This window comes from Gigantopelta aegis, chromosome 1 (genome assembly GCF_016097555.1).
Source record: "Gigantopelta aegis isolate Gae_Host chromosome 1, Gae_host_genome, whole genome shotgun sequence".
Taxonomy (NCBI): domain Eukaryota; kingdom Metazoa; phylum Mollusca; class Gastropoda; order Neomphalida; family Peltospiridae; genus Gigantopelta; species Gigantopelta aegis.
In genome coordinates this window covers 1,163,434-1,185,270 of record NC_054699.1, presented here as the reverse complement: position 1 = coordinate 1,185,270, position 21,837 = coordinate 1,163,434, and the positions used below count along the sequence as shown (strand labels likewise).

The following is a 21,837-nucleotide window of genomic DNA, read 5'->3' as shown; positions in this document are numbered from 1 at the left end:
ATTATCTTGGGTGCCAAATAATATATACACTGCCTTTACAAAAAACGAAACTACTTTTTATCAGTTGGTGATAATATTTTATCACAGTGATCAATTTATTTGATGAAGATGGAAAAAAAAAAAAAATGGGGATCACATAAACGTCGTTTTTGTTTTTCGTATATCTTGAAATCTTTATTAAAATAATAATAATTAATATTAAAACTTTGATCGGTTCAGCAAAACCGGAACTGCCCGTGAATAACATCTTCGGTTCAATTATTTTGTATAAACTTTTTTGTAGGCAAAATAAGGAGTATGTTTTTCCACAAAGTCTATCAACACACAACAACATGGTAACCACCAAGCTCTCTCCCCCCCCCCCCTTTTTTTTTTAAGGGTGTGGTGCTTTGCGGCCGCCCTCCTTTAGTTTTCACCAAGTGAGAACACTGGTTAGTTATTACAAGTGCCTCTTAACAATGCCAGAAGTAACCACTGAACACTCTTTGTCGAAGTCAGACTAAGCCCACAGCTAAAACTGGTGGGGAATAACAGGTGTGTGGCACAGATAGCCACAAGAGACAAGCACATGTCGTGGTTGGATAGACAAGGACTGGGATGTTGAGGTGGACAGCAAAAGAAGTTGAAAGATAGGAGAGATTGCCAGATTGTGAACAAATCGAATTCAAAGGTGCAAAAGGAAAGGAGAATCGGCTCAAACAAACCACACGTCTTTCATTATCAGCTCCAAAGAACCTAAAATTCAGCTTCAATTTAATGAAAATTTTGAAATATTTTTCAAACTTACATAATTTTGAATTATTTTCTCCAAAAGGTTTGATTGGTCGGATGAGCACAGACTCGCCACTGACCACCGAAGATTTGACAGGGTGACCTTCATTGTTGTATTTGCCGACCTTGAAAAGTCCGAACCCACGTGAGAGATCTCCTTCCAAGAAGTCGGGCATCGAGGGAAGTTTAGAATCAACATTCACCAACAAAAGGTTGAGCCTGAAAGCAGAGATAATTAATCATAGGCAGGGCTCGAAACAGGAAGTAACATACGGCCTGCCATTCTTTTCATAAGCATACCACCTCAAATTCAGGCAAAACTAACAAAGATATTCGCGTGAAATGTGCTAAATGCATTTCCATCATTCTATCCTAAAACTTAGTTATACTGCATAGAGATTCGTTTGCAACCCTACATGTATATAGCTGTTTGGTAGTAACACTAATATGAATAAATGTTGTTATCCAGATTCGGGCATGTTTTTTAATTCGAGCAAAAGTCAGCCTGCCCCACTACAAAAATGGGAACCAGTATGCCTATGGTTCTTTTTTAAAAATCTTTATTCAGTCTTAGCGACCCCAATACATCTATGTGGTTAACCCACTCATGAATCATTCTACCAATCTTGGCGACCCCGATACGTCTATGTGGCTAACCCACCTGTGAATCATTCTACCAATCTTGGTGACCCCTATATGTCTATGTGACTAACCCACCTGTGAATCATTCTACCAATCATGGTGACCCCTATACGTCTATGTAGCTACCCACCCATGAATCATTCTACCAATCTTGGTGACCCCTATATGCCTATGTGGCTAACCCACCCATGAATCATTCTACCAATCTTGGCGACCCCGATACATCTATGTGGCTAACCCACCTATTAATCATACTACCAATCTTGGTGACCCCGATATGTCTATGTGACTAACCCACCTATTAATCATACATGTACTACCAATCTTGGTGACCCCAATACGTCTATGTGGCTAACCCACCTGTGAATCATTCTACCAATCTTGGTGACCCTGATACGTCTATGTGCCTAACCCACCCGTGAATCATTCTACCAATCTTGGTGACCCCGATATGTTTATGTGGCTAACCCACCTACGAATCATTCTACCAATCTTGGCGACCCCGATACGTCTATGTGGCTAACCCACCCATGAATCATTCTACCAATCTTGGCGACCCCGATATGTCTATGTCGTTAACCCACCTGTGAATCATTCTACCAATCATGGCGACCCCGATATGTCTATGTGGCTAACCCACCCATGAATCATTCTACCAATCTTGGTGACCCCGATATATCTATGTGGCTAACCCACCTGTGAATCATTCTATCAATCTTGGCGACCCTGATACACCTATGTGGCTAACCCACCTGTGAATCATTCTACAATTCTTGGTGACTCTGATACGTCTATATGGCTAACCCACCTGTGAATCATTCTACCAATCTTGGTGACCCCGGTATGTCTATGTGGCTAACCCACCCATGAATCATTTTACCAATCTTGGTAACCCCGATACGTCTATGTAGCTAACCCACCTGTGAATCATTCTACCACTCTTGGTGACCCCAATATGTCTATGTGACTAACCCATCTGTGAATCATTCTACCAATCCTGGTGACCCCAATACGTCTATGTGGCTAACCCATCTGTGAATTATTTTACCAATCTTGGTGACCACGATACATCTATGTGACTAACCCACCCGTGAATCATTCTACTAAGATTGGAGACTCCGATACGTCTATGTGACTAACCCACCTGTGAATCATTCTACAATCCTGGCGACCCTGATATGTCTATGTGGCTATGTGGCTAACCCACCTGTGAATCATTCTACCAATCTTGGTGACAACGATATGTCTATTTGGCTAACCTACCTGTGAATCATTCTACCAGTTTGTCTCCATTCCTGGTTGCTGAAGAGTTGGAGCTGTTCTCGGTGGAATGGTCTCCCCTGATAAGTGATGCGGTAGTCAAGGGTAACGAGGAGCTGTTCTGTGACTGGCTGGATGTGACAGTAGAAGTGATTCAACTTGCTGCTGTCCCAACGTGGCTGAACGCGCAGCTGAACCCAGCTACCCTGTAGACACCTGAAAGATAAAGTTTGTTATACAAACTGAAGGAAGGAAATGTTTTATTTAATGATGGACTCAACACATATTATTTACGGTTATACGGCGTCAGATATATGGTTAAGAACCCACACAGATATTGAGATCTAGGCTACTCTTTTTGATTAGCAGCAAGGGATCTTTTATATGCACCATCTCATAGACAGGATAGTACATACTACAGCCTTTGATGTACCAATCGTGGTGCACTAGTTGGAGCGAGAAATAGCCCCACCGACCAGCTACCCTGTAGACACCTCAATTATAGATTTTGTTAAACAATCTGAACCCAGCTACCCATGTACACCATACTCACATTTGCACCAAAACCTAAAGAACTAAATTCTTGACCAAAAATAAGTGGATCTCAGACCCAATTGACCCCATAAACATCCACACTCATTACTTACTTTTTTGGCTGACAATGGCGCTTGTGATAGTCCTTGCAGACGTCAGAGCACTCGCGTCTGCTACAACAGGAGTAGCAGACACGGAGTCGAGGAGAGAAGCCGTTGTCGCTCTCGTTGCCGAGCACTGAGCACTGGCTGCTGCTCTGGGACATGCGACGTGCACAGGACCGTGAGCATTCCTCACAGCGCCCACTGTGGTTGGCGCACCGGTTCGACCGCTCCACCCACACAGACGATGCGTGGAAGAAGTCCGGCTGGATCTCAAATAGGTTGGTCATTGGGGCCGGCTCTGCATACAGGAATGTGTCGGCCACCCCAGCGGTCGCCGGGAAGTTGCCCACCTTGCTGCCGCTGTGAGATTCGCACGGTTTCAGTGTCCCATCGTTGGCGACAGTGAATGTTATTTTCTGTAAGAAATACACCCGGCATTCCAATATCAGACAAACAGCCATAGAAGGAAAGAAGGAAAGTTTTATTTAAATAATTCCAATACAAATCCAGTGAGTAATAACAGACCTCTCATCCTCAAGGCACTGGAAACCTGGACACTGAAGTCCAAAAACCTGGAGATTTCAGTAAAAACCTGGAGATTGATCTATTCATACATAATCAAGTGCTAAGCAAAATAAAGTGGTCATTCTTTTGTGTAGAAACAATATTTGACAGGTGACATCAGGGAGTTTTTACTTCTACATCACACGTGCAAACTCTCAACAAGAATGTGAGAGACTGGTAGCGATAACCTTATTTGACATTGATCTTCTAAATATGGATTTCTGCGTCCAGTCCTCTCTCTTTGTTTGTTATTTCTGGTCAGATTGGCAGAGAACTCGACTGAGCAAGAACAGAAATTGTTTTAACTACAATGGATTTACCGTGAGACTGTGAGATTTTGTGAAAAACCGTGAGATTTTCGCGGCTTACGTGGAGACTGTGAGATTTTGTGGAAAACCGTGAGATTTTCGCGGCTTACCATGAGACTGTGAGATTTTGTGGAAAACCGTGAGATTTTCGCGGCTTACCGCGAGACTGTGAGATTTTGTGGAAAACCGTGAGACTTGAGAGGTCTGGAATAATTAAATATTGATATCAGGCCTCAGACCACAATTAATTTCGCTATATGTTTCTATATAGCCTTAGTGGCTATAACATTTTTATTAATATCAGCAGGCCCGTGAAGTTTTGTATGTACCTTTGCCTGCATGGGGGACACACACCCTGAAAAGGACAACCCCTGTTGTCCAGCTCTTTCTCCCAGCATATTGGTTTAAACAGACACACCCTCTAAACCAGGCCGGAGTACACCCATTTTACACAAGAAGTACTACTTTTGCATGGGCCGGAATTACCACAAACAAGTCTTCAATGTCAACAAGTTACACATGTTTACAAACTACATGCTATCCCCTGTCACTTCAGTCAAACAGTTGCCACTTCATAGCTGTCTGCCATGAAATAATCAGTCAAACAGCAGACTACTTACGCGGTGAAACTTCCGGATTTTGGACAACCAAATGGGAAGATAACTGTAATCTGAGGCCTATCAGTCCATTTTTTCCCCTAAAAACTGGCCCACACTAATGCATTCCAATGATATACATATTAAAGCAATGCTCGGTAAGTATCGGTATGTCACCTTTAAACTGAGAGTATACAGAGGCTGTGTTAAAACACCTACCACAGTGCCTTGCCATGGCCAATTTTAGCAATGGAAACTTGAGGGACACCAACTTCAAAATGTAATAACTTTATCAAATTTTGGAATTTCTTCATACAATGAGCAGCTATTTTTTCTTCTACATATGTTCTATCTGCACAGTGTTGTCTTGGAAAGATTTTGAAATATTTAAAGGAAAAAAAATCAATCATTAGATTTTACTTCATTTTTAATTAAATATTAAACTTAAATTTAAATTTTTGAAAAACAAAAAAATCTAAAACTGTAAAATTTTGCATTTTAGATATGATAAGTGGAGGCTTAGTAAAGATATGGTGACTGAATTCATGATACATTATTAGAAATGTGTCAGAGGGATGGTGAAAGTCACAAAATTGGGGCCATTTGCAACAAATGTTTACACACTAATTTCAGGGAAAATTAGACATGATAGGCCTCATATTCAATTTTGACCTGCTGTATTTACTTAATCTACTTCATTTACTGTATTAGACATGTAGCCACTTTGTAAAAGGCAAAACAGTCCATATAAATGCATATTAATATGAATATGCCCTACAGATATTACTTAGGTATACACCATAATATTCTTTTTGTTGACGACAACTTTGAAAATGAAGATTTTGTTTCAAAATGCTGATATAAATCCTACCAAGAGGTACTTGCACCATATTTTTCAGTTTCCAGTGATAACTGTTAACAAGTGTAGTCATGTGCCAGTGTCTGGGATACCTCAGTGTAGTATTTCTTGATTGGAAGGATGTTTGTAGTAATGACCACTGAATATGCATTATGGATTATTCTGCCATATGTATTACAAGCCAAATGTTAACCTTTTTGGCACATTTTCTGCAATAAACTTGACAAGTATACCAGCATCTGATTACTGAACACAATAAATACATTCAGACAACATAGAATATTAGCCTATTAGATTTTCTAAGGATAAAAGACCATTTTTGAAAAATGACTGAAGTGTGTAATTTACATAAATGTAGGTGAAATGTATTATTAGAGTACTTAATCTTGTTAAAAACTGTATACTATTTATTTAAAGTGTTTAATTACATTTAGTAGTGATATATTCATTATATTTAGATCTTCTGTCCAATTGCAATAATTGAGAAACTCATTAAAATTCAATATGTAAAAAAAATCAAAATCTCAATATTGACTAACAAAATCCAACTTTTGCTCTTTTTTACCAAATTATTAGCTCAAAACTGTTAAAAAATATTGCAACAACCTGTAGTAACATCAGAGGTCATTTTATGCTATTTTGGAGGATATTGAAATTTAAAAGTTGAAACTTTTAATTTTAATTTTTAATAAAATATTTAGAAAATAAATAAATTAGTTTTCATATTCCTTGTGGTATGCACAATCAGTCTGTGTAATTTCACCTCTCTGGTTATAATACTTTCATCAGAATCAAGCATTTAACCGGTGTAATGTGTGAACTATATCAGGCCTCAGACCACAATTAATTTCGCTATATGTTTCTATATAGCCTTAGTGGCTATAACATTTTTATTAATATCAGCAGGCCCGTGAAGTTTTGTATGTACCTTTGCCTGCATGGGGGACACACACCCTGAAAAGGACAACCCCTGTTGTCCAGCTCTTTCTCCCAGCATATTGGTTTAAACAGACACACCCTCTAAACCAGGCCGGAGTACACCCATTTTACACAAAAAGTACTACTTTTGCATGGGCCGGAATTACCACAAACAAGTCTTCAATGTCAACAAGTTACACATGTTTACAAACTACATGCTATCCCCTGTCACTTCAGTCAAACAGTTGCCACTTCATAGCTGTCTGCCATGAAATAATCACAGTCAAACAGCAGACTACTTGCGCGGTGAAACTTCCGGATTTTGGACAACCAAATGGGAAGATAACTGTAATCTGAGGCCATATGACAGAACAAAATTACTAACTTCAGATAAAAATGATGTTATTGTTACTATTTTGTTATTATTTCATGCCATTGTAACTTTTAACACTTCGTTAGCAGCAATGAACGTGCACCCACCCACCCCAAGTAAAAAAAGAAAGAAAGAAATGGTTTATTTAACGACGCACTCAACACATTTTATTTATGGTTATATGGCATCAGACATATGGTTAAGGACCACACAGATTTTGAGAGGAAACCCGCTGTCGCCACTACATGGACTACTCTTTCCGATTAGCAGCAAGGGATCTTTTATTTGCGCTTCCCACAGGCAGGATAGCACAAACCATGGCCTTTGTTGAACCAGCTATGGATCACTGATCGGTGCAAGTGGTATACACCTACCCATTGAGCCTTGCGAAGTACTCACTCAGGGTAAAAAAAACTAAAATGGATTTAGGGACTCGACTTCGTCTCGTCCCTAAATCCAAATTTTGTGATAAATCCTTATAGTGAACAACAAAACACAGTGATATTATTCCCTAAATAGAGAATAACTAGTTAATGCTGTTGGATGCTTTATTCTGTGAAGGTAAGAATGGGAAAATGGGGAATTTCTCATTCAGCCTGAACAGGATAAAGCAGATATCCGACGTCAGTAACTAGTTATTATCTTTATCCTGCAGACCATAAAATTAAGGGGAAAAGCTATTATTTCTGTTATTTCAGCCACAATGTACGATGACCTAGAGGTCAATGAGCAATTTTGTAATGTAGCTATGCGTGTGACATCATATGAGTGACGTCATATGAGTGATGTCATATGAGTCATGTCATAATCAGTTAGTATACGTTTATGACTTTATTTATGACTTTACTTTTATCGGTCAACATAATCTGTCAATAGAAACAGTGGTTGTAGGATAAACCTAAATTAATCTAATACAAATGAAGGAAGTTTACTTTGATGGCTTTTTCTTCTTCTTCTCAGTAAATAGGAGCTCTCTAGTGTTTCAGATAATATTTTCCAATTAGAAGTTGGCCCAACATTTGAATGCAGCATAACATCTGTTCATTAAACAATGTGCTGGAGTGGCTCTAAACAAATGCTTTGCTTTACGGCAACGTCATATAATCCACTATAGTAGTAAAAACTCAAGCCCGTTTCAAACTCACATTTAGTTTGTTGTAATGGAGGATGTAGTGTTCTGGTCATATAATCCACTATACTAGTAAAAACTCAAGCCCGTTTCAAACTCACATTTAGTTTGTTGTAATGGAGGATGTAGTGTTCTGGTCATATAATCCACTATAGTAGTAAAAACTCAAGCCCGTTTCAAACTCACATTTAGTTTGTTGTAATGGAGGATGTAGTGTTCTGGTCATATAATCCACTATAGTAGTAAAAACTCAAGCCCGTTTCAAACTCACATTTAGTTTGTTGTAATGGAGGATGTAGTGTTCTGGTCATATAATCCACTATAGTAGTAAAAACTCAAGCCCGTTTCAAACTCACATTTAGTTTGTTGTAATGGAGGATGTAGTGTTCTGGTCATATAATCCACTATAGTAGTAAAAACTCAAGCCCGTTTCAAACTCACATTTAGTTTGTTGTAATGGAGGATGTAGTGTTCTGGTCATATAATCCACTATAGTAGTAAAAACTCAAGCCCGTTTCAAACTCACATTTAGTTTGTTGTAATGGAGGATGTAGTGTTCTGGTCATATAATCCACTATAGTAGTAAAAACTCAAGCCCGTTTCAAACTCACATTTAGTTTGTTGTAATGGAGGATGTAGTGTTCTGGTCATATAATCCACTATAGTAGTAAAAACTCAAGCCCGTTTCAAACTCACATTTAGTTTGTTGTAATGGAGGATGTAGTGTTCTGGTCATATAATCCACTATAGTAGTAAAAACTCAAGCCCGTTTCAAACTCACATTTAGTTTGTTGTAATGGAGGATGTAGTGTTCTGGTCATATAATCCACTATACTAGTAAAAACTCAAGCCCGTTTCAAACTCACATTTAGTTTGTTGTAATGGAGGATGTAATGTTCTGGTCATATAATCCACTATAGTAGTAAAAACTCAAGCCCGTTTCAAACTCACATTTAGTTTGTTGTAATGGAGGATGTAGTGTTCTGGTCATATAATCCACTATAGTAGTAAAAACTCAAGCCCGTTTCAAACTCACATTTAGTTTGTTGTAATGGAGGATGTAGTGTTCTGGTCATATAATCCACTATAGTAGTAAAAACTCAAGCCCGTTTCAAACTCACATTTAGTTTGTTGTAATGGAGGATGTAGTGTTCTGGTCATATAATCCACTATAGTAGTAAAAACTCAAGCCCGTTTCAAACTCACATTTAGTTTGTTGTAATGGAGGATGTAGTGTTCTGGTCATATAATCCACTATAGTAGTAAAAACTCAAGCCCGTTTCAAACTCACATTTAGTTTGTTGTAATGGAGGATGTAGTGTTCTGGTCATATAATCCACTATAGTAGTAAAAACTCAAGCCCGTTTCAAACTCACATTTACTTTGTTGTAATGGAGGATGTAGTGTTCTGGTCATATAATCCACTATAGTAGTAAAAACTCAAGCCCGTTTCAAACTCACATTTAGTTTGTTGTAATGGAGGATGTAGTGTTCTGGTCATATAATCCACTATAGTAGTAAAAACTCAAGCCCGTTTCAAACTCACATTTAGTTTGTTGTAATGGAGGATGTAGTGTTCTGGTCATATAATCCACTATAGTAGTAAAAACTCAAGCCCGTTTCAAACTCACATTTACTTTGTTGTAATGGAGGATGTAGTGTTCTGGTCATATAATCCACTATAGTAGTAAAAACTCAAGCCCGTTTCAAACTCACATTTAGTTTGTTGTAATGGAGGATGTAGTGTTCTGGTCATATAATCCACTATAGTAGTAAAAACTCAAGCCCGTTTCAAACTCACATTTAGTTTGTTGTAATGGAGGATGTAGTGTTCTGGTCATATAATCCACTATAGTAGTAAAAACTCAAGCCCGTTTCAAACTCACATTTAGTTTGTTGTAATGGAGGATGTAGTGTTCTGGTCATATAATCCACTATAGTAGTAAAAACTCAAGCCCGTTTCAAAGTCACATTTAGTTTGTTGTAATGGAGGATGTAGTGTTCTGGTCATATAATCCACTATAGTAGTAAAAACTCAAGCCCGTTTCAAAGTCACATTTAGTTTGTTGTAATGGAGGATGTAGTGTTCTGGTCATATAATCCACTATACTAATAAAAACTCAAGCCCGTTTCAAACTCACATTTAGTTTGTTGTAATGGAGGATGTTGTGTTCTGGTCATATAATCCACTATAGTAATAAAAACTCAAGCCCGTTTCAAACTCACATTTAGTTTGTTGTAATGGAGGATGTTGTGTTCTGGTCATATAATCCACTATAGTAATAAAAACTCAAGCCCGTTTCAAACTCACATTTAGTTTGTTGTAATGGAGGATGTAGTGTTCTGGTACCGAGTTGGGGCAGAACCGGGCTGTGTGTCCGGACTGGTGTACGGCAGAGAATGGGCCACCATTTGATGAGTTGATTGGGACAAAGAGCAGGCCAGCTTGTAGGTTCTTGACCGTGACATCCACAGACAGAAACTCACCTGCAGGAGTAAATCATTCTGATAAAAAACACAGAAGCCCACCTGCAGGGGAAAATCATTCTGATATCAGACAAACACAGAAACTCACCTGCAGGGGTAAACCAGTCCAATATCAGACAAACACAGAAACTCACCTGCAGAGGTAAATCAGTCCAATAACAGACAAACACAGAAACTCACCTGCAGAGGTAAATCATTCTGATATCAGACAAACACAGAAACTCACCTGCAGAGGTAAATCATTCTGATATCAGACAAACACAGAAACTCACCTGCAGAGGTAAATCATTCTAATATGAAACACAGAAACTCACCTGCAGAGGTAAATCAGTCCAATAACAGACAAATACAGAAACTCACCTGCAGGGGAAAATCATTCTGATATCAGACAAACACAGAGGCTCACCTGCTGAGGGAAACCATTCCAATATCAGTCAAACGCAGAAACTGACCTGCAGAGGTAAATCATTCTGATATCAGACACAGAAACTCACCTGCAGGGGTAAATCATTCCGATATCAGACAAACACAGAGACTCACCTGCAGGGGTAAATCATTCCTACATCAGACAAACACAGAGACTCACCTGCAGGGGTAAATTATTACGACATCGGACAAACACAGAGACTCATCTGCAGGGGTAAATCATTCCGACATCAGACAAACACAGACTCACCTGCAGGGGGAAATCATTCCAATATCAGACAAACACAGAGACTCACCTGCAGGGGTAAATCATTCCGATATCAGACAAACACAGAGACTCACCTGCAGGGGTAAATCATTCCGATATCGAACAAACACAGAGACTCACCTGCAGGGGTAAATCATTCCGATATCGGACAAACACAGAAACTCACCTGCAGGGGTAAATCATTCCGATATCGGACAAATACAGAAACTCACCTGGAGGGGTAAATCATTCTGATATTGGACAAAGAAAGAAACTCACCTGTAGAGGGAAATCATTCCAATATCAGACAAACAGAAAAGGAAGGAATGTTTTAATTTAAATAATTCCAATATCAGACAATCAGCCACAGAAAGAAGGAATGTTTTATTTAAACAATTCCAATATCAGACAAATAGCAGTGTTCGAGATTAAAAATTTGGGGCAGTATCCCAGTTGGATACTAACATTTTAAAATCTGGTATCCCACCTGAGAATTTAGTATCCCACTTAAATGAAATTCATAAACTTGGACGACACTGTTACTTAACTTCACCAGTAAATAATGACTTTCATTGTTTCAGTGAAGAATAAAAATGCAGGATTAAAAAAACAAAAAAACTAAACAACATTATATGGTATCCCGGTGGGATACTGGGTTATTGAAGTCTGGTATCCAAAATTAAATTCTGGTATCCCCGGGATATCGGGATACCGTTAATCTCGAACACTGAATAGTAATAGCAGGAAGGAGGGAATGTTAATGTAACGACACACTCAACACATTTTAATTACAGTTATATGGTGTGGGACATATGGTCAAGGACCACACAGATAATGAGAGAAGAAACCTGATGCCGCCACACAATGGGCTAATCTTTCCATTTAGCAGCAAGTGATCTTTTAGATGCACCATCCCACAGACAAGACAGTACATTCCACGGCCTTTGTTACACCAGTTGTGGAGCACTGGCTGGAACAAGAAATAGCCCAATGGGCTCTCCGAGTGCTATACCACTGGTTTATGATCCACCCTACAACCATCGAATATTAAAGTTACTACACTGTCTGGATGTGATGTCTTGATGAGCAAGATACATGTTTTCCAACAAGGGGACCAGTCATTGTCTTTGAGTTTTAATAGGGACCAGTCATTGTCCCAAAGTAACACTAATACACAGCACTTACCCCTGTCAAATTTGAAAGTCATTAAACCAGGAAATTTGGATGGTATAAATTTAGTATGGAAGTGTTGATCCGTGACGTTTTGTTCATCTTCAATTATGATATTCTTTGATGATGTTGGTCTAGGCAAATCTGACAAACCTGAAGAAAAAAAAATCAATATTAGACATTTGTTATGAATAATTAACTCTATAAACTTGACGGTCCAGGAGCCTAATTGACTAACCTCTCGTAACTTTACAATCTCGCAAAGCAGTACAAACAGACTTTTGATGACAATCTGATGTTGCTTAAGAGAAAGGAAATGATTTATTTAACAATGCACTTAACACATTTTATTTATGGTTATATGGCGTCGGACACATAGTTAAGGACCACACAGATATTGAGAGAGGAAACCCGCTGTCGCCACTTCATGGGCTACTCTTTTTGATTAGCAGCAAGGGATCTTTTATATGCACCATCCACAGACAGGATAGCACATCCCACGTCCTTTGATATACCAGTCATGGTGCACTGGCTGGAGCAAGAAATAGCCCAATGGGCCCACAGATGGGGATCGATCTCAAACCGACAGTGCATCAAGCGAGCGCTGTACCATTAGGCTACATTTTGCTCATTTGCTTAAGAGAGCCTTGTAAATTACACTCCAAGATATGAGTTGGTTAGGATACAGACAAAAATATTTATTTCAGCCTGACCTAAACTAAGATATTGGATAAAACTCACTCTTGCATTGTCGAGTGTCATCCCCAATACACTTCCTATATTCAAATTCTCCTGCAGGACAAAGCTGGGGGCAGGCTGAAAAACAGAACATTGTGTTAATGTTATTTATGAATATTTGTATGTAAATGAGGGGGTTTTAATTAATTAACATATATTTTACATGTTAATTAATTTTAATCAATTTATTTAATTTTTTTATTTATTTATTATTATTTATTTTATGCTAACTGTACCAAAGATGTAGGTTGAACAGATTATATATTTAACCTGAAAACCCCCAAATGATCCACGTTTTAATAATGATACGTTTTGATACTAACTTCTACACACAGCATTCCTGTTAGTTTCACATGGTCGTAACATGAACTCCCCAGCTGGACAGGACTTTGTACATTCTGAAAAATAAAAATAACCGTTATTCATAATATATATTTTCTACAAACATGTATACAAAGGAAAATATTAAGCTTCTTAAAATCTTCCTATTTCAGTTATAAAACATGTAATTCTATTCCGTGTGCTTGTTTTGATAACATGTTATTGTCCTCTGTATAAATCTGCTCCCTATTCCAATCTATGCCCACTGAATTACTTCTATGCCTACTCAAGATCAGTTTATTACAACTGCACTAAGTACTGTGAGCCTGCTCCTTCCTAGACAGGTTTTGAATTTTAGCATTAGAAGAAATTTCACCACATCTCAAAACTAAAATAGTAGCACATTCAGACAACATTACTCTTGTTTCTTATTATCAATTTAAAATGTTTATCTTTATGGGGGGGTTTTTGTAAGGGAGGGGGGGTCGTTTAAATGTTCAAACCTCGACATATCTTCTGTTTATCAACCGAACATGGCTGAACTTCATATGTGCCAGATTCACAGGGAGCAGCACATGCTGAAAACAGAAGTAACACACAGTGAGTAGCAGAATGCACGAAACTGATATATAAATGTTCAATGTTCAACTGCCTTTGAATATCTTTTTTAAATGAACACACACATTAACTCCCTGGCATTCTTCTTATGCAAGTATATAAAACAAAATAACTAAACCATCATACAATTCTCTCAAGAGGCATCAATATAGTGAAATCTTTATTTATTTGCCCATTCAAATATAAAATTTGATTGCAAAAATATTTGTCAGTCTAATTTCATTTGTAAATATGTCCAACCCACCTACAAAATTTTATTGACACATGGCAAAATTGGAATTACATGTATTTACTGATAATTATTGGCATGAAATACTATACGATATTAATTCTTTAAACTTCTTTAAAAGAGGAAATTGTTTTAAATAAAATAAAAATTAAGATATTGATACTACGATACTATATTTACTTAGCAAAGCAAACAAAATCTTTAATTTACGTTCACTACAACATCACAAACTATTTTCACACAAAATGCAAAACTAAATACCATTAAGACAACTCTTCAATGCTTCACAATACATCATTTACTTTTTATGCAAATTACTACCTCCATTCTGATGATAAAATATCAACTGTATACATACTAAAATCACCATTTGCGTGCACAACTGTTACATAAACAATAATAAACATGCCTTATAAACTTAACATTCTATTTATTGACAGCATTATATAATTTAGTAACACTGTAAAATTCAGCTATTTTCTTTCACTAATCAACCTTTTAAAATGTATTAAAATTCTTAACTGCTAAATGTAATTATTATAATTTCCAAATATAAAAAATAAAGATTTAAGGAACATTTATGTGATTTGCATTTTAGATTACAAACAGAAAGAACACAAAGTTTACACACTGTGAAGGGTTGTAGCAAAGGTTATAATATATAACAAGTTAGAATCACTGGGAATGTTAGAACATCTGGGAAAGAAAACATTATTTTCAACAGAATTTTGGGATTGCAAGGGAGATAACTGATGTACGTACCCTGACAGGACTTGCCGTTACCATAGTAATCTCCACTACAAATACAGTCATATGAGCCTCGGCGGTTGAGACAGCCCGCCGCCGAGTGGCATGATGTCCCACCCTCCATACACTCATTAATATCTGAAATAATAATTAGTCATTTAGATGTTAGTATTTTACTTAACATCACTTTAGATTGGGTTAGAAAAAAAGAGTGAAAAACTTGGGACAACACCGGGTAGAGCAAATACTTTTCACTGAAGCAAAATGGTTAAAAAATAGTTTATGAAATTAATTAATTAATCAATTAATTATTATTATTAATAATACTTGGTCATTTGGATGTTAGTATTTTATTTAACACCAATTTTGAATGGGTTAGAAAACAGAAAAATGGGACAACAATGAGTAAAGGAAAATTTACCACTGAAGCACAAGGAATATATTATGGTGGTCATTTAATGAATTCTAATACCTAAAATTATTATTAGTTATTTAGATGTTAGTATTTTATTTGACACCAGCTTTGATTGGGTTAAAAACAATGAGTGAAAATAATTAGGACAACAATGAATTGATCACTGAAGGAAAAAGGGTTAAATTATGGGGTATTATATGCAACTCATATTCTTATTATTAATATCTGAAATAATAATTATTAGTCATTTGGACTTCAGTATGTTATTTTACACCAGTTTAAATTGGGTTTTAAAAAAGAGAAAAACGTGGGACAATTAACACCAGGTAAAGAAAAATGTAGCACTGATGCAAAAATATTAAATAACAGTGGTCATTTATGCAATTATTACACCTAAATAATATATAATTAGTCATTTAGATGTTAGTATTTTACTTAACACCAATTTAGATTGTGTTAGAAAACAAATTTTAAAAACATGGGACAATACCGGGGAGATGACAGTTTATCACTCAAGTACAAGGGTTAAATTAGGATGGTCATCAAATTCATGCAATTTTAAAATATGAAATAGTAATTAGTCATTTCAATGTTACATGTAGTGTTTTACCTAACACTCGTTTGGACAGAAAATCTTGCAACAACATCAGAAAGAGCAAAATTTAGCAGTGAAGCAAAAAGGTCACATTGTTGAATTAATTTATGCAATTACAAACTACGCATAATTTTTATAATAGTTAAAACAGTATTTGTACATTTATTTTGGTATGAAAGTTATTTTAGGATTGTCTGTTATTTTTTATGTTCAATAGGGTATGAACAACAACAACAACAAAAATCATCCATTTACGCATAAGTTTGCAGATGATTTTTTTATGGATGGACATAAAAAAATATAACAGTCAATCTTTATAATTCAATTTAAAACATGCTTGCTAATAATGATACTGAAAGTTCATATTTTATTTTTAATTATTTCTGGTTCTTCAACAATAATGCTCAGTAAGACAAAGTACCAACATAAAGTGACATCATCAGATATGACATTCCCCGACAATTTAAACTTTACATTCATCAAGAATTTAACAAACTCGCGTGACTGCGGCTGGGCCAATTGGATGACAATATATAGAAATGAATGTTACAGAAATTGTATTATTTATAGTTAAAGTGTTATGCAACAAATTAGTACTTTAACTTTTATTAATGCAGTAAATTTAATACACATTTGCCTTTAAAATGAAATACATACTTATATGGGTAAAAAGAAATTTTAATTATTAAATGTTTACTATATATTTGTCTAAATTGTCTTCAAACATGATGATAAAGTCACCTAAGAACATAACAACCTCTTTCTTTCCGCAGAGTGAAATTAAAATGCTATTTAACAGCAACATGTAAATACCATCAATTTATTAAATATGCCATAATATTTATGAAAAACATTTTTTTCTAACTTTTTACAATAAAACATTGTACATAACTTGTTTAACTGCAATCTTTTAATTATTATATTTTAAGCATGAAATACTGTTTTTATACTAGTAAAACCTGTTATATTTTTTTTTAAATTTAATTATATTGTACTTGAATTAAATTAAATGCTATTTATTAAATTAATTACAACAATAACAAATTTACAAAAACTAAAATTTACCAATGTGGCCACATTTATCTTACAACTATAGGACAACAATGTAACAGCAACATAAAGCAAACAAATGAATACAAAACACAATTTAGCTAAAATAAACATATTTTGTTCATCATAAAATTACACATCTATGCACGATGAGCATGCTTTAAGATCATTAATTAACGAATGTACAGAACCTAAGTTAGGCCAGAATTTAAAAAATATAGTTTCCTCTAAACTATAGTCCGTCCCACAGGGATCGCATTTTTTTTCATACTATGTCATTTACTACAAGTTATTTATTTCCGAGCAGATTGATTTGTAAATTGCACAAATGGATTGTATTTCTTTGTTATTTCCAAAACAATTTTACTTTTCTTCTTATGTCAAACCAAAATAAAATTATTTACAATTGTTTGTTTTTTTAATAGTTGAACTTATACGGTATGGCCTTTTTCAGCAATCTTTGTTTCTCTTTTTTCTTTTTCTGTTTTTTTTTCAGTATACATGTAATACTAGTATTCAGATACAAAATGGTGGTTCAGTTTACAACAAACCAAACAATGGCCTAAGAATGCTAGTGCTATCATTTGTTTTCAGATTAAAACATCTATGACCAGAACTACAAACATGGAGCTTCTCCTGAATATAACTGTGTATAAGGTTTAATTTTTAATAATTTCTAAGAATATTACTTCGAATAAATAAGAGGATAATAAATGAGTTACCCATTGTTATCGGGGGTGGGATGTAGCCCAGTGGTAAAGCGCTCGCTCGACGTGTCGTCGATCTGGGATCGATCCCCGTCGGTGGGCCCATTGGGCTATTTCTTCTTCCAGCCAGTGCACCACGACTGGTATATCAAAGGCCTTGGTATGTACTACTCTGTCTGTGGGATAGTGCATATAAAAGATCCCTTGCTGCTAATCAAAAAGAGTAGCCCATGAAGTGGTGACAGTGGGTTTCCTCTCTCAATATCTGTGTGGTCCTTAATGGTCTGATGCCATATAACCATAAATAAATGTGGTGGGTGCATCATTAAATAAAACATTACCTTCTTTCCCATTGTTATCGAAATTTTTGTCTCAAGTGAATTAAGTTTCACCTGTTATAACACAGCATAACATGTATATGGCAGTCAGGCTGACTAAGATCAAGAATGCAAAGCAAAGTTTCTAGTGGGGGTTCAGGGGTATGCCCACCAACCATAAAATTTTAAAACTTGTCCTGAAATCATCTCTGCCTCAAGATTTACTACCAACAATATTTAAAAGAGCCCCTCAGTCACCCCTGCTCTGCCATGCCTGAAGTCTTAGGAGCTGCATATATCTGATACCTAATTGAAAATTGATGTTAAAAAGTACCCAGAATACGTCCATCCATACTAAGGGGGTGCAGAATGTAGGTTGGTCACTGTTGGCCCATTATTTAAAGATGTGATCTCTATGTTACATAATGACTGCTTTTCATCAAAATTATTTATTAACATTAACTGTGAAATGTAAACACTGCATGTTTACCTTCAAATATATGCCTAAACAGCCAACATGCACAGGAACTTAGGCAGGGAGAGCAAAGTTTTATTAGGGGTTGAGTCATACTCCTTCACAAGATACACTGAAAAAGGTTGGGGGGGGGGGAATATGCTAGAGCAGGGAGGGGTTATAAACTATCCCCCTCCACACGTGAACTATCCCCCTCCACACGTGAACTATTCACCTCCACACGTGAACTATCCCCCTCCACACGTGAACTATCCCCCTCCACCCATGAACTATCCCCCTCCACACGTGCCTGAGCCAAATAATTTAATAGTAGACATTTTATATATATATATATATATATCTATATATATATATATATACAGTATATAGAGGATTTGAAGAGTTTTTTAATATAGAAAATATCAACAGAGCATACATTAATTGGTATTTGTTGAGGCTTTCCCCGAGACAAATACAGATTAACTAGATGAGGTTGATATTTTACATATTAAAAAACACGAGTAGTGAATTTTATTTATCCTATAAAAGTTCAAAAATAACATTTTCATTTGATATTTAATAAATCACATTCTAAAGTCGCATCCATCAGTAATATGACGTCATCACAATTAGCACAAATTAGTTTGACGTCTCGCATTTAACTATATCTTTTGAAAACATTACACTTGGGTATACAGGTCTTGTTGTCTTGTAAACAAATGACCCATTGACAGCAACATATTATTACTAGTACCTAGAGACCTTGCAAATTTGCATATACCTTTAAATTTGCATACCATTATTACACGGGTTAATACACTAAATTATCACATGGATTTATGACATGGATATCATGGTTAAGTTAAAGGATAAATATGTATATGAGATAATCTTTATTGTATGACTGGTGGAATTGGTTGTGTTCAGTTGAGGTGAACACGGTGATGTTAGGTCATGCAGATGTTGTTGTGATGTTAGGTGATGTAGATGTTGTTGTGATGTTAGGTGATGTAGATGTTGTTGTGATGTTAGGTCATGCAGATGTTAGGTTACACAGATGTTGTTGTGATGTTAGATCACGCAGATGTTGTTGTGATGTTAGGTTACACAGATGTTGTTGTGATGTTAGGTTAAACAGATGTTGTTGTGATGTTAGATCACGCAGATGTTGTTGTGATGTTAGGTAACACAGATGTTGTTGTGATGTTAGGTTACACAGATGTTGTTGTGATGTTAGGCCACGTAGATGTTGTTGTGATGTTAGGTTACACAGATGTTGTTGTGATGTTAGGTCACGCAGATGTTGTTGCGATGTTAGGTTACACAGATGTTGTTGTGATGTTAGGTCATACAGATGTTGTTGTGATGTTAGGTCACACAGATGTTGTTGTGATGTTAGGTTACACAGATGTTGTTGCGATGTTAGGTTACACAGATGTTGTTGTGATGTTAGGTCACACAGATGTTGTTGTGATGTTAGGTCACACAGATGTTGTTGCGATGTTAGGTTACACAGATGTTGTTGTGATATTAGGTTACACAGATGTTGTTGTGATGTTAGGTCAGACAGATGTTGTTGTGATGTTAGGTTACACAGATGTTGTTGTGATGTTAGGTCACGTAGATGTTGTTGTGATGTTAGGCCACGTAGATGTTGTTGTGATGTTAGGTCACGTAGATGTTGTTGTGATGTTACGTCAGACAGATGTTGTTGTGATGTTAGGTTACACAGATGTTGTTGTGATGTTAGGCCACATAGATGTTGTTGTGATATTAGGTTACACAGATGTTGTTGTGATGTTAGGTCATACAGATGTTGTTGTGATGTTAGGCCACGTAGATGTTGTTGTGATGTTAGGCCACGTAGATGTTGTTGTGATGTTAGGTCACGTAGATGTTGTTGTGATGTTAGGTCAGACAGATGTTGTTGTGATGTTAGGTTACACAGATGTTGTTGCGATGTTAGATTACACAGATGTTGTTGTGATGTTAGGTCAGACAGATGTTGTTGTGATGTTAGGTTACACAGATGTTGTTGTGATGTTAGGTCATACAGATGTTGTTGTGATGTTAGGTCATACAGATGTTGTTGCGATGTTAGGTCACACAGATGTTGTTGTGATGTTAGGTCACGTAGATGTTGTTACCATGCCCCCTGTCTTTGTTCATCCCATCTAGCTACATGGCATGCAAACACATCACAGTTTCAATGTTCCCCATATATTTAGTTGGGATTCATTAATTTGTTATTAATAAGGCACCAATAAATACAAAAGTAGTCAAATATGGTTTGTGACTGTGATACTGCATCTTTGACAAGAGTGGCTCCAGGAGGATTTCCACCCATACTAACAAGGTGCAGAATGTAGCTATATTATAAAGTGCTCAAATGATGTGTGACGGTTTCTAAGATTGATCACCCTCAATGGTTTCAGTAGGGGTTTTTTTTCAGTTCCAACCACTGCCCTATATTTGGTACAACAAAGTTAAAGTTTGTTATTTCATGACACCACTAGAGCACATTGATTAATTAATCAACAGATGCATGTGCAGGGGTAGGCTTTTGGGGGTTAAAACCACTCACTGCTCAAGCACATTTTCTTTTTATAAAAAATATTTCCCAGAGGAGCTCCCCTAGAAACTTTGCTCACATTAGTATAGACCCTCTCCACACAAAACGTCCTGCACACACGCCTCAATCACTGGCTATTGGATGTCAAACGTTTAACAATTCTGACATGTAGAGGAAACCTGCTACATTTTTCATTAGCAGCAAGGGATCTTTTATATGCACTTCCCACAAATAGGACATTACATTTCCTTCAACCCTTGCAATTGCCCAATACAATCAGCAATGCTGTGCAGTTTTTATATGCACTTCCCACAAATAGGACATTACATTTCCTTCAACCCTTGCAATTGCCCAATACAATCAGCAATGCTGTGCAGTTTTTATATGCACTTCCCACAAATAGGACATTACATTTCCTTCAACCCTTGCAATTGCCCAATACAATCAGCAATGCTGTGCAGTTTTTATATGCACTTCCCACAAATAGGACATTACATTTCCTTCAACCCTTGCAATTGCCCAATACAATCTGCAATGCTGTGCAGTTTTTATATGCACTTCCCACAAATAGGACATTACATTTCCTTCAACCCTTGCAATTGCCCAATACAATCAGCAATGCTGTGCAGTTTTTATATGCACTTGCCACAAATAGGACATTACATTTCCTTCAAGATTGCAATTGA

The 21,837-nt window shown here is 36.5% G+C and overlaps 1 protein-coding gene across 3 annotated transcripts in view; it reads right to left on the bottom strand.

Annotated features, from left to right (window-relative positions):
• The window catches only part of LOC121368916, a 180,015-nt gene that overhangs the window by 35,774 nt on the left and 122,404 nt on the right, over nt 1-21,837 (bottom strand). For all 3 annotated transcript variants that reach the window (XM_041493686.1, XM_041493679.1, XM_041493694.1), the window contains 9 exons: nt 15,057-15,179; nt 13,951-14,025; nt 13,450-13,524; nt 13,130-13,204; nt 12,404-12,541; nt 10,370-10,545; nt 3,321-3,727; nt 2,677-2,889; nt 788-990 (listed from right to left, as the gene is read on the bottom strand). In XM_041493686.1, coding sequence (XP_041349620.1) covers nt 788-990; nt 2,677-2,889; nt 3,321-3,727; nt 10,370-10,545; nt 12,404-12,541; nt 13,130-13,204; nt 13,450-13,524; nt 13,951-14,025; nt 15,057-15,179 — 1,485 coding nt within the window. The remainder of the gene's footprint in view (nt 1-787; nt 991-2,676; nt 2,890-3,320; nt 3,728-10,369; nt 10,546-12,403; nt 12,542-13,129; nt 13,205-13,449; nt 13,525-13,950; nt 14,026-15,056; nt 15,180-21,837) is intronic.